General features: G+C 36.1%; 2 protein-coding genes across 4 annotated transcripts; both read right to left on the minus strand.

The window, feature by feature from the left end:
• Positions 1-41: 41 nt before the first annotated feature.
• On the minus strand, positions 42-3873 carry LOC137711154 (protein trichome birefringence-like 23). Its single transcript, XM_068450362.2, has 3 exons — positions 3251-3873; positions 2593-2867; positions 42-1379 (listed from the first exon to the last, which is right to left on the minus strand). Exons 1-3 carry the CDS (start codon positions 3591-3593, stop codon positions 606-608), a joined length of 1392 nt encoding a protein of 463 aa, XP_068306463.2. The 5' UTR covers positions 3594-3873; the 3' UTR covers positions 42-605.
• A 3026-nt stretch (positions 3874-6899) lies between these two features.
• LOC137711051 (uncharacterized) lies at positions 6900-10902 on the minus strand. Of its 3 annotated transcripts, none has more exons than XM_068450250.2 (5): positions 10652-10902; positions 8017-10297; positions 7869-7929; positions 7560-7783; positions 6900-7222 (listed from the first exon to the last, which is right to left on the minus strand). In XM_068450250.2, the coding sequence occupies exons 2-5, from the start codon at positions 10272-10274 to the stop codon at positions 7168-7170; spliced, it is 2598 nt and encodes an 865-aa protein (XP_068306351.2). In that variant the 5' UTR covers positions 10275-10297; positions 10652-10902; the 3' UTR covers positions 6900-7167. The 3 variants fall into 3 exon arrangements, with proteins under 3 accessions (XP_068306351.2, XP_088551843.1, XP_088551842.1); XM_088695717.1 differs by having other exon boundaries at positions 10642-10781; XM_088695716.1 differs by lacking the exon at positions 10652-10902 and adding an exon at positions 10401-10644.
• Positions 10903-12735: the final 1833 nt, after the last annotated feature.

A 12735-nucleotide genomic window follows, 5' to 3' on the forward strand; every position in this document is an offset into this window, starting at 1 on the left:
TCCCGCTGAGGAACGTATTTGGATCGATGGGAACAAATCAATTTGGATATTATGCAAGCTTTGCATAAAAAAATTTGTATCATTTTTCACACTTAACAGCACATAAAGTAACATGATTTTTTTTTTTTTTGGGGAAATAACAAATTAAATGAAATTCGGAAAATAAAATAAAATAAAATAAAAAACAGATTTTGAATCAAGATTACAAAGTTATAAGCTTATAGCATACAATAATGACACAGGTTGCAGTTCTGCTCGATGGATGGGAGGGCGATGCCGCGAGAGTCGAATTCTTGTTGACAGTGCGGTTAACACAACATCATGATCATTTTGCAGTGTTCTTTTCTTTGCAACTACAGATGAGGATCTAAATCACAGGCCAGTAGACCCCGGTAAAGATTCAGTCGTGGCGAAGATGAACCGGTTCACCGGAGAAGAAAGAAAATTTGTTGTATAGACAAGGCAGAGAAGGAATTTACGATTCATCAGAAACTTCTGCAAGAAACTTTACCATGATCCATTATAGACTCTCATGATCTAGAAGAGGGGAACAAAAAAAAAAAAAAAAAAAAAAAGAATTCCAGCAGCGAAGTAGGCTGATTTTCTTATCCATTTACTATCATCTCCATTAATATATCGTTCCAAGATTCTATAGGTCCTGGTAAGCACCAATGCAAACAATCAGTCTGAACCTTCGCGTTTCTGCCTTGTTCAAATGGATGATACTGTCTATATGGACCTGGATGTCCATCAGGTCTCAACAAAGAAAGTTGGAATAGGTCAAGGAGTTTGAGATTCACCCCATGTTTAGAAGCTTCTGCAGCTGCCTTCGGAAATTCTTCTAGTTCAATGCCACGCAGAATCTTATTTACCTCCTTCACTTCAACCTCACCTTCTTTAGCTGGGGCCGTTTTCTTGCAGTTTCCCCCAGTATTCCACTCCCCGCCCTCAAAATGATCAGGAGTGGATGTTCTGAAAAATATCGTGCCCTTGTAATCTGACTTTACTATAAAGTTCATCACAAATCTCAGGGCTTTGCGATAAGAGAAATCAAATCCCAACTCTGTCAGGTTCCTTTTAGGACAGTAATGGCATCCCAGAACTTCATTGCCCTCGTAGTAGATAGCACTTTTGAGAAACCATTTCCCTGTTGAAATTATCATGTAGTCCCAACCGTGGTACTGATCCACCCACTTCTTATCAAGCTTGTCAAGATGCAGCTCAACTTCAGATGATGCCACACCATCAAAGTCTTCAAAAATAGCAGCTTGGACAAGGAATGGGGACCAAATAACTGAGACACTAAAATTGTAAGAGGGGAAGTGCCATCTTCTGGACCTGTAATCCTTGTCATGGTACACTTGAACGGCTCGTTCAACCTGAAGGACAACGTTTCAATCAAATTTTAAACAACCTCTTCAAAGAAGTCAAGTTCTAGGCTTAAACAAACAGTCTAATAATCAATCATGTCAAGTTCTAGGCTTAAACAAACAGTCTAATAATCAATCATTTGTTCCATCGACCCAGAATCTCAAATATTAAAGATGGCATGTTGTAAACAGATGAACTATGGACCAAAATTCCAGAGACAAAAGTAAAAAACAAATCTACACTTGTCATTTTACAGCTATAGTGGTAACTTTATATGTGCAGGTGTGCGCGTACAGACATGGATAGACGGTGGGGAAACAACTTTATACCACCTCAATTAACTTTTCTAGATAAAACAATTTCACGGCATATATTTGTATACCATGACCCTATATCTGTATATAGTTATATTTCCTTCTATGCTTCATGTTGTGGGGTTGCTCAAACCAAATTAAGGCACAATGACTGGTGCAGCTATAAAGTGGGTAAGCTGGGAAAGGTGCAAAACCAAAATATTACGGAAGCTCTAGCAAACTAAGAACAACAGACAAGAGCAAACACTAGCAAAAATGCTTAAAGAAGTTATTCACAAGTTATTGAAACTTTCTAGAATTAGTCCAAAAAGTTCTCAAGGGGATCACATTACTGGAAACTAAAAGGTTTGTTATCATCAAAAGTTATTTATCTTGATCTGTGATAAACTAACTGACTTTACAGTTCAAAGATGAAAACTGATTCAAGTTCAGTAGAAGAGGCAGACGAACCATGAAAATGTATCACTCGAAAATAGGAAGGGTGGCTAGGGAAGTATCTGACTGAGAATTAAACACATTCTCCACATCCTAACATGTTAAGCTTCTAGGACAAATGGAGACTATAGCAATTAGGATATCCTAAATATCGAGTACCTAAGGGCCCTTTCTGACCGACCTCTTTCTTAGTTTCTGGCCAGGGTGGTAGAGCCTTTCCAACCTATTCCTCAAAAGAAAGGTTCCTCCTCTATCCCTTCAACCTTCTCGGGAGGCAGGATGCCCCATAAGCACTTTTACCTTTCCTCTTTTAAACACCTTCTCATCCATCAGTGAAAAAAATTAGTTATTACGTATCTAAGGAACTCAACTCCAACGCATCTATCCAACCGAAGCATATGAAGGATTATTTTCTTTTTTATGTTTTAATACTAAATATTCTGTTCATTTGTGCAAAGCCACAAATACATACCTTGGAGAGCATGCACAGCAGCGACTGGACATGGTTGCGAGATATCGAATCACCAATCAACGCCCATGCTTTGTTCCTCATCATTTCAAGAAATCTCCCTGGATCAAATTTTGGGATTTCACAATATCGTGGCTTCCACTTCCAGTATAGAAACCCTGTATCAGGCCGCCCATTTCTTATGCAATTCTGAGGATTTTCAATTGTGGGGCAGCTCTCATTGTAAGCTGAACCCGAAGTACTCGAAATCCAATCCCCAGAGAAAAGATCGCACTTTCCTGCACAAGCGCACAAACTTTATCTCCATTGAAAACTAACTCACTTAATGCAATTGCAATCGAATTTACTATCTGAAATGAGAGATTCCACGAAGAGTAAAAGGATCTTTCAACTAATAGTATCAGAATAACCAGCAGTACAACAAAACATTGAAATGATACGGAAAGCCATAAACTATACCGAAAATCATCCACAATTCCCAACATATTGGACTTATTGGAGCATAAGTCCAATTTCCCAACTGCAGATCTTAGTAACCTAAACTATCAATCACAGAGCAAGACTTTCCAACAACAGCAGTTCACTCCAAACTAAATTTCTCATACATACAATACAAAAATAGAAAAACAACAACAGCCCATTAAAGAGAATTAAGTAATACCATTTGGTGGAGGTATCTGGTCCTGATCTCCATCTCCTGGAACTTGCCTCGAAATTGGCTGCTCTGAATCCACAGTATTCTCGGGAAAATGGGTTTCTTTCTGGGCTTCTTTTCTGGGAAAAGGCATCTCATCCTGATCTTCGTTTTGTGGAAATTCCACAGAAATTGGCTGTTCTAAATCCTCAGTTTCCTCAGGAAAAGGGGCTTCTGTTTTAGGCGAAAACTCATTGGAGGTGGAGAGAAAGAGACGAAAAGCTAGACCCATCAGAAGGATTGCAACTCCAAACTTCACCACCAAATGCTTGTGCTTGTGATTAAACCAGTGCATCCATTTCAGCTTCATTGCCTTCACTGCTTGCTTCTTGCTCTCTCCCTCTAGATCTCTGAATGTAGTGGATGTTGAGCTAAAAGGATTAAAACCCAGAAAAATAATTACTTGTTTGATTGGGATTATATAAAAAGATCAAAACTTTTGAGATGTTAGATTGGCTTTTGGATCGAAGAGGGTTTTCTTCTGGTGTGTTTTTTGGCTTTTGGCTGCTGTGGATGCCTGTTAGTTGTTAATCATGCATAAGTTAATCGTAGAATGCAGCAATGGGATTGAAGATAAAGTGAGTAAAGCCAGTAATTAATTATTTTTAATGAATTTAATAAAGTGCTTCATGATTGGAGACTGGAGAGCACGAAAAGTGGCTGGTAATTACAAGTTCAATTTTCATTAAAAAGAAGATTAAAAATTAGGATAATATCTGCCCTTCTGCTTTTTGTACCTTCCTATTTTGTGTGGTCATAGTTAAGGTACGTCAATATTTTATATTATTTTTTTTTTATAAAGATAATATGATAAAAATGAATAAGAATATAAAATGTTAACGTAACTTAATTGTAACCACACATACAAGAGAATACGAGAGGGCAAACAATCCTTGTGCTAAAAATTATGAAGAAACTGATTAGGTTCTTCTTTCCAAAAGAATAAATCACTTTAATATATTTCACAATAGAAAAAAGCTGATCCATCGTCAGTTTGTAATTTACACATTAATAGCAGAGAGTTACTCACCGACAACTGTCCCAATTACAATTCCAGTGATTTAGAGTTGAGAAATTTTTTAATGTGCCAATAACACGGTTTGGTACACTAATTTTATAATACAATTAATTGGTAGGGTAAATTACATTTTGCATGCTCAGGTTTGTTGTCAATTGCAACCTTATACAAAATTTTTAAAATATTTCAAGCTCATACATTACTTATTATTTCATTTCAATTTTATACAATCTTAGTTAATATGTTAAATTTGTCATTAAATGTTGATATTGAAATGTTTATCCTAATTGAAATGTTTTTTTTTTCAAATTTCCAACCAATTATATATTACACTTGTTAACCAGGTTGTGCACCCAACACAGTAAAAAATCTCTCATAAAGGAGAATGTGTGTGTGTTAATAGTTGTTTTCTTTTTTGATAATATTGATTTTGAATTGTTGTTTAATATCATTAAATCTTCAAAAATCATGTATTTGAAAGAATCACTCCACCAACCTCTTTGATCCTATTTAAGGCTTACTTGATCAACTAATTAGGTAATACAAGCTTTTATTAAAGAAACATTTTAGAAGATGAAGGGTTGAAATTGCATTGTTATGTTTATTAAATTTGAACTATAGTTTATTTTATATGACGATTTTTAAATTGCTCCAATTTTTATTAAAAATATTAAAACTTGAATATAAAAAAAGAGTATATTATTTTGATCAACCAACCTAACTTAATATATTTTTCGATTTATATTCACCTTACCAACCGAATAAAGATTCAGCATACTTGTCAAATTCATGTACTGGTGAGTAATGCCACTTCGATTTGGATTCGACCACAAAATAGCATATGATACGTTTGCTTCCCTCAATTACTTAGGGTTTTTAAATAGAATATCTAGTTCAAGTAGCATGGCAACTTAGTATTACGATTTAATGATTTTTCTCTTTACTTGTAAGACCATCTCTGAGCCATAGAATAAAGCTTAAAATATAAACCTTAAACCTCCTCCAAACATCTCCAATCATAGGGCTAAAATAAGCATTTGGGAAAAAATATATCTTTGGGCTAAATTCTCCTCAGAAATTAAGTTCGGGTTAAATTATTCTGGACCCATAAACTGTCATATTTCAAAACCATTTTTTGTTTTTGTTTTACTTATAATCCAACATTTGTGATCAAATGAAATAAAATGTAACAGTAAAATAAAAGATTTGACGGCCTAAAATTAAATCTAATGTCTAAAATAATTTAAAGAAATGATTTAAATCAAATTCCACTTAAAACTTTATAAATACCTATGTATTTGTATGATTTTTAATTATTTATTAGAATTTAAATATTTTAAGTAAAATTGTTCATAAAAATAAAATTAGAATAATCTACATAAATTTTATTTTTCAAAAAAGTTATTAAAAAAAAGCTAAAATCATTATTTAGTAATCTCAGACTAAAATTTTAAGCCATAACCATGGGAGGAGAAAAACCGTTTCTAAGTTATTGCTTAAAATTTTGTGGCTTAAATTTTTAAGTTTTATTCCCAAGGGATGGAGATAGTATAAGTGAGAGTTTTTAGGCTCAATTCTCACCAAAGTCGAATTTGAATCATATTAATGTTAGCCCATTTTGAGGCTAAGTCCATCCCTTTAGTGTAAATAGTATCATTTGTTCAAAAAAGTTTAAATAACAATTATTATTCCTCTTCCCTTTTTTATAACTATTATTATGATTATCTTACGATCATCTTATAAGATCTGTCAGGTCTCATGCTTAGTCAACAGAATATAGCATTTTTAAGATGTGTTTAATATTTGGTTGACTTGAATAAAACAAACACTAATGAGAATCATAGTAAAATACGAAACGGGTATATTATGTGAAAATACGTACGTGCATTATTTAGCAACTTTGTAAAAATGATACTTTGAAAGATTAGAACTTTTTCTTAAATTTTAATATTTACTTATTTTTGTTTTTCAATAATATGTTAAAAATACGTATAAAATATGTGAATTTCATGTGTATTATTAAAAATATGACTAAATAACGTGTATTAAAAATGAAAAGTATGCATGTATTTATAATATGTGGATCATACGTTGGAGTACAAAAAAGTCCAATTTAATGAATTGTGACGTGTACAGCAAGTGAAAGTAGTTTAAAAAAAATACATATGTACGTATATAATATACGAATACATAACGATAAGGAGAATGTCATAACAACCTCGTTGTTAACAAAAAAAAATGAAACTAAGACAGTCTATAACATATCAATGACGTGCCTTCTGCCGACATCTTGGGAGTATTAGCATGTCAGGGCATCAGATTGCAACTAGTCACTAGAAGGTGGGATTTGATTTCAATCTGATCCAAAATTTTCCTCTTAATCTTTTTTTACTTTTACAAAAAAGCCACCCTTACTTTTACAGAATCAGAAACCAGTACATATATCAGAGGCTTATTTACACATGAAAATTTGAAATCTACTTGGTAGAAGCTTGACAAACATTGGTTCACATCAGTGCAATGTGTTCTGTACCTTGCAGTGTATGATGTAGCAGGAATCTCGCCGGGACAACGAGGATCAACAAAGCGAAATCCAAATGTATGAACAAGCTCGTCGATAATACAGAAGACCTATACTGTACAAATACAGCATGATAAAATCTATCCAGCCTCGAACACAACTGGATGAGACAATGTACATATCACCTACACTCGCAGAGATGCAAACGTATGAACAACTAACAAACACATAGGATCCAAGAACACGCCAAGAATTTAAACGGTGATTGATCCGTCATTATCATCTTTAAAGACTCGAAGCATACAAGATTTAAATCGCGAAAATCGAAACTACGACAGTGAATATTCACACAACGATTCTGGGGACCTTCATGCCAAATCCGCGCTTTGCCTTCTCAATTCTGTCCAATAAAACGTCAACGATCATGAATGAATCAACACGAATGCAAATTAATAAATGATAAGCCATCAGACAAGCTGATACATAAACATCTTTAATTATGAAGGTGGATATATTACCAAATGGTGGTTATCATAAATGAAAAGAAATTAACAAATGCAAAGCAAGAAAATGACAGTAATCTTAGTTTACACTTGCAGACGCAGGGTAATAGCCAAATAAGGATCAAGCAAAGTTGTTTGATATCGATCGAGCAATTTTCTTTACGTAGGATCTTAACAAGAAGACGGTAATCAACATGCCACTGTAATCAAACTTATATAAGCACAAGGACTTACGTGGGGGCAAGTTTGCCGAGGCTTTTTAAATCTTCCCCTGAGTCCTCATCCACCACTCTCCCAGACATTTCGACGATATAAAATTTCTCTCTTGTAGTTGGTAGTCCTCTCCCTGCAAGCATGTCCAAATCTCTCTGATGTAGCTCTCTCCCGTTTACATAGACACTGGTATTGCCAGCAGCACAATTTGGTGGAATGGGGTAATTGAATTCTTCAATAAAAGGCTGCAAAACGAAACGAATGCTTTATTATAAGTCCACATGAACCGTGTACAAGAATATTTACAAATCAAAAGTTTATTGTTCTCACAGGAATTATGCCGCGGCAAGCTTGGCCCATCACACCCCAGAATCCGGCTCTGAAATCATACCTAGTTAATACGAAACAAGTTACTTTTTCAGCTAGAAGGAATTTACATGTCATACACTAAAACTTGGGAGGCGACATGCAGACTTACCAATAATCTCCAGGTCGAATCGGGCCAGCGAGCATTTCAGCTTTCCTAACAACATGATCCGGAATAGGTTGCCCGTTAATAAAAACAGTAGGCCTTGTTTTCTCCACACCTTGGTTAGATTTTGAGACATCTTTAGAGCTCTTTTTTATGAGACCCACCAATAAGGAATCTGCACCCTTGCCGATTTTGGGGGGATCTTGTTCTTTTCTTCCCTCTGCAGAGTCTTTAGAAATGTTGGTATTAAGATATTCATTGTAAGAAACATCCACATTGGTTTCCACTGAACTATCTTTCACAGAATTCTGTCGAGAAGCGATCTTTCTAAAGAGTGCCTTGTCTTGGTTCTTGCAGTCACTGTCATTTCCCTTCTCGGCTCTGCTTACTGTATGTTTAGAACTACCAGGCTGCTCCCAGAGAGGTGAACCTGGACGCTTTGGAGAAAAGGACTCTTTTGTTGGCAACTCAGCAGAGCCAGAAACGTCTGTATTTGCGATCACACAATCTGATATCTCCTCCCCCTCCTTCGAAGGGACGGAAGATGTCAAAGTAAGACCTTGCCTCTTCACAGATTCATCCATGTCCAGCCGAGCGATCACACAATCTGATATCTCCTCCTCCCCCTCCTCCTTGGAAGGGATGGAAGATGTCGAAGTAGGACCTCGCCTCTTCTCAGATTCATCCATGTCCAGCTTCTGATCTTCTGTCGGTAAATTGTCTTCGGTGTCAATGAATGGCAAGGTTTGATCAGAATGATCTAAATCATCACAGGGGGATTTGGTGTCACCTGCATTCGGACTACCATGAAGACTTAAAACGCTGCCTTTTAATGCCTCATTAGAACTTTGACCAACCTCAGAAGATTGTTGCTTGGAATCTTTAGAAGTAAAGAGCTTTTTGTTCTTGATTTCAAGTGAGATAACAGTTGAACAGGAACCACACTGCAGTTTTGACTGATTCTTATTCGTATTCTCAAGTTTTCTCGGCAGTTTCAGTATTTCAAAGCACCAAAAGCATGTGATGAATGGGGCACCACCTGCTACAGGATGGAAGATTCGTCCACGCCTATTGATTGCCATAGCGGTTCTTGGTTCTGAATCACTTTGCCACCTTATGTGCAATGGAGGAGGACTAGCATGTCGTGGATTATAATCACGTGGCAGAAACGTAACAGGATTGACATGGTGGTTGGAATTCAAATTAATCGGAGCTTTTGGAACCCTTCGATTTCCAAAATTATCAAGCGGGACTTGGGGTGGAGCTACCCAATTTGGGTTGTAGCAGCCTGAACAAGAGCAAGCGGGTGCGTTTTCATGTGGATTTGCATTGAATTGCATGCGCCGTCCCATAAATTTTTCGTTAGGTGGTGGTCTTGGGTATTGGAGTGGATGATGGGGAGGCCTCCGTTTCATTTGTTGCTGAGACGGATCCTCATTTTCTGGAATCGCATTCCATGGGTACCTTTGAGAAGGATAGAAGTTCTTCTGCTGCATAACCATATTATGATGATCCGTAAAAGTTACAGGTCCATGGCTATAGTTGAAGTAAGGGGGTCTTGTCATCTGCTCGTCCACAGCGTAAGGCTGCATCGAAAGAGTACAAGTTATCAGGTCACCATAAGGATCAGGCGGCGTTCTACTCCTCTCCATAGGAACCGGTTCCCTTGGTTTGTCTGCCACATCATAAGATCTGCTCAGTTTCTCCTTCAGCTCATCCAACTTCCTCAGAAGATCCGCTCGATTCTGCTCTAAATTTTCAACTTCACTCGTACCATCAAAAGAGTCTACCTCGTAGGTTGAAGGCCCCTCGTCAGGATAAGCAGAAGTTGGCAGTCTTCCACGCTGAGCCCCGACCATAGGGCTCACGTAAAACCCATCAAACCGATCTCTTTCTACACCTCGAAACTGGTCCATACTTTCCCTTGATCTCACTGACCCAGCAAAATTCATTAAGGGGGCCGAAATATCTTCTACCCTTGAAACTACAGACATACACCTACTCACGTTCATTTCAATCTCATCTCCAGAGATCCAATTATCAGTCGGGAACTGCAAAAATCGAGTATGTTTTTCAACAAACTCGGTTTCTATAGCTGCACCTCTTTGCTCAAATCTTAAACCCTTAACCCCTTCCCTAACATTATTACCATAATTATCAACCATAACCTTTTTGCTGTCTGTTCTTGATGAACTACCACTAATCGACTCATCATTTCTTTTTCCGAAAACTCTCTCTTTTCCTCTACCTCCCTTTAAATCCATCACTCTCCTCAAATCCAATGCCTCTGGAAACAATAATTCAAATCCCACAGTCACAAAAAATTAGAACCTTAAAATTCTCACAGACCATAAACATAACCAACAAGAACTAGACAAAAAGATGAAAACCTGGTATCATAACAACGTAAGAGTTGAAACAACAATAAACAATTCAGATTTCCAAAAGTCAATTGAATTTTCTTTCCCTTTCATTTTATTTTCTCAGCAACCAAACAACATGGAAAGGATAAAAACAGAGTCAAGTACTGAACTTTAGGCCCTTTCAGACATCATTAAGCATCGAAAACGAAAACCCAGAAACCAGAAAACCAACAAAACTCAATTCAGGTTTGCTTAGGAATCCATAAACCTTAATTTACCCGAAAGCTATCAACAAGGACTTTGGACTTGGCTTTTGGGACTCGAGAGAACACGGAGGCTTCTGAAACTTGCACATTTTCCTCTTGCTTTTCAAAAAATAATTACAGTTGACATTTTCTCGGAAAAAAATAAAAATTGGAGATAATAGTTTGTGTTGTTTTCTGTAATTTGAGAGGTTTTGTCGGTGGCGTTAGCTTGGAGAGTACGTTGCTCTCTTTGTAAAGTTTGTATTTCTCTTGGATTCAATTACAGAAGCAAACGGATTCACACACACACACATATGCTGTGGTGAATCGAATAGGACAAGAAATAACCGTCAGAAGTTCACATTCCTCACTCGTGTGAGAGAGCTCACATCCGCGACAACTTAAAACCATAACAAACTAGACAGATGACACACTCTACATCGTTTAAATGTTTTAGTCTTAGCCGTCTATTACAAATAGCTTTTAAGTTTCAAACATTCAAACTAAGAACACTTTGATGCACTTACATTTTCGAACTACGCTGTGATACAATCCAATCCCTTTGATCTTCATCAGCAATATCCTTATGCTGCAATAGTTTGAAAGGGTAGGGAGGACCATATACGAAACTTGCAAATTTGGGTCCCGATTCCCGATAGTTTTCCGGGAAACTGAGTCAGAGTGAGTACGTGTAGTAGTACTACTTTTGTGTATAGTTGGAGAAAAGTTGGAGAACGTCACTCCCGCGTTAAAAAAAACGCTGGCTTGAAAAAGTCAATCCGCACTTTTGGTTTGATTGTGTGTCTGGAACTTTCAAAAAGGATTATCTACTTTCCAATAGTTTAAGTGGTTCTCGTTAAGTTGTTTCATTTTTTTCGATACGTAATGAATTAATTAATGTTAAAGAAGAATATCTGTTTTAGCAGACATTTAATTGTATGTTCAACGATATTCGTCACATATCGAACTATCTATTCTACAACTTGCATAACTTACATTCTGAACACAATGTTATATTTAACATTTTAATATTTTTATGATTGATTTGTGGCTTAAGTCGTTACAAGCATTTAATTTTGGTTAGTTCGTATTCTCCATCAATGTGGTCCACATAAATTCTTAGTCTCTATGACTGTGATGTGTAGCACCTCATTTGCCAATTTGGATTGGTCAGCGTTGACTAAAGAGGTAGGTAAAGAGATTTTTTTTTTTAAACCAAAATTAGCAGCATATCTTTCTTAGTTGGGATAAAAATACTATTGTTTAGTTCGATTCTCGTCATATTATTGCTAGTTCATTGTAAGGGTAAATTTAACCCCCTTTCTCTTAGTGTAGATAATATTGTTTGTTCAAAAAAGAAAAATACTATCACTAGTTATATTGATTCTTACTCATACCCTTTGCACCTTTTCATTCCATATAAGAGATAATTGGTACAAAACTCTCCCAATGTTTTGCAAGGTCAGTCCTGTGTAAAATTTAGACGGAGGCCTTTATTTTTTAATGCTGTATTTTCTTTATTATTTTTAATTATCAAATTTGTTCTATAAAACTGAAATATTATAGGTTGGTGAACAAAAAAAAAAGTTTGTTTTAGTGGAAAGGATTGTTTCCTACCTTCAAAAGATTATGAGTTTGAAACGGGTTGCATGTTTTTGTGTAAATTTATCTGTGTAATCGGTTTATAAATTTGCAAAAATTAAACAATAGTAAAGCAGAACCACAGCAAGACTACCCCAGCTCATGCATGAAAAGGCAAAAAGCGCAAACCACTAGCGCTAGAAGAGAACTTTGGTATTATTTGTGCACATATTAATATATGTACACATGTATCGGTATACGTACAGATGTATTTGTGTACATGGAAGTGATGTTGACACACTCGTTTTCGAAAGATGAGTGATTTTCACACATTTATTTTCTATTTTGCATACCTAACTATATTTATTTCGTTTAGATTAAGTAAATCAAACAAGAATCAAGAGACAAAAATAAATATAAACGTACAAGAAAAGAAATGATGTGCTGACATCACTTTCTTTTGTGTAACTATGTTCTTGTTCTCTGAGAAAGCCTGAGAATGCGACATCCCATCTTCGAAAATTCTAGGCAAAGCA

This window comes from Pyrus communis, chromosome 6, assembly GCF_041283825.1.
Source record: "Pyrus communis isolate YQ-2024b chromosome 6, ASM4128382v1, whole genome shotgun sequence".
Classification (NCBI taxonomy): Eukaryota; Viridiplantae; Streptophyta; class Magnoliopsida; order Rosales; family Rosaceae; genus Pyrus; species Pyrus communis.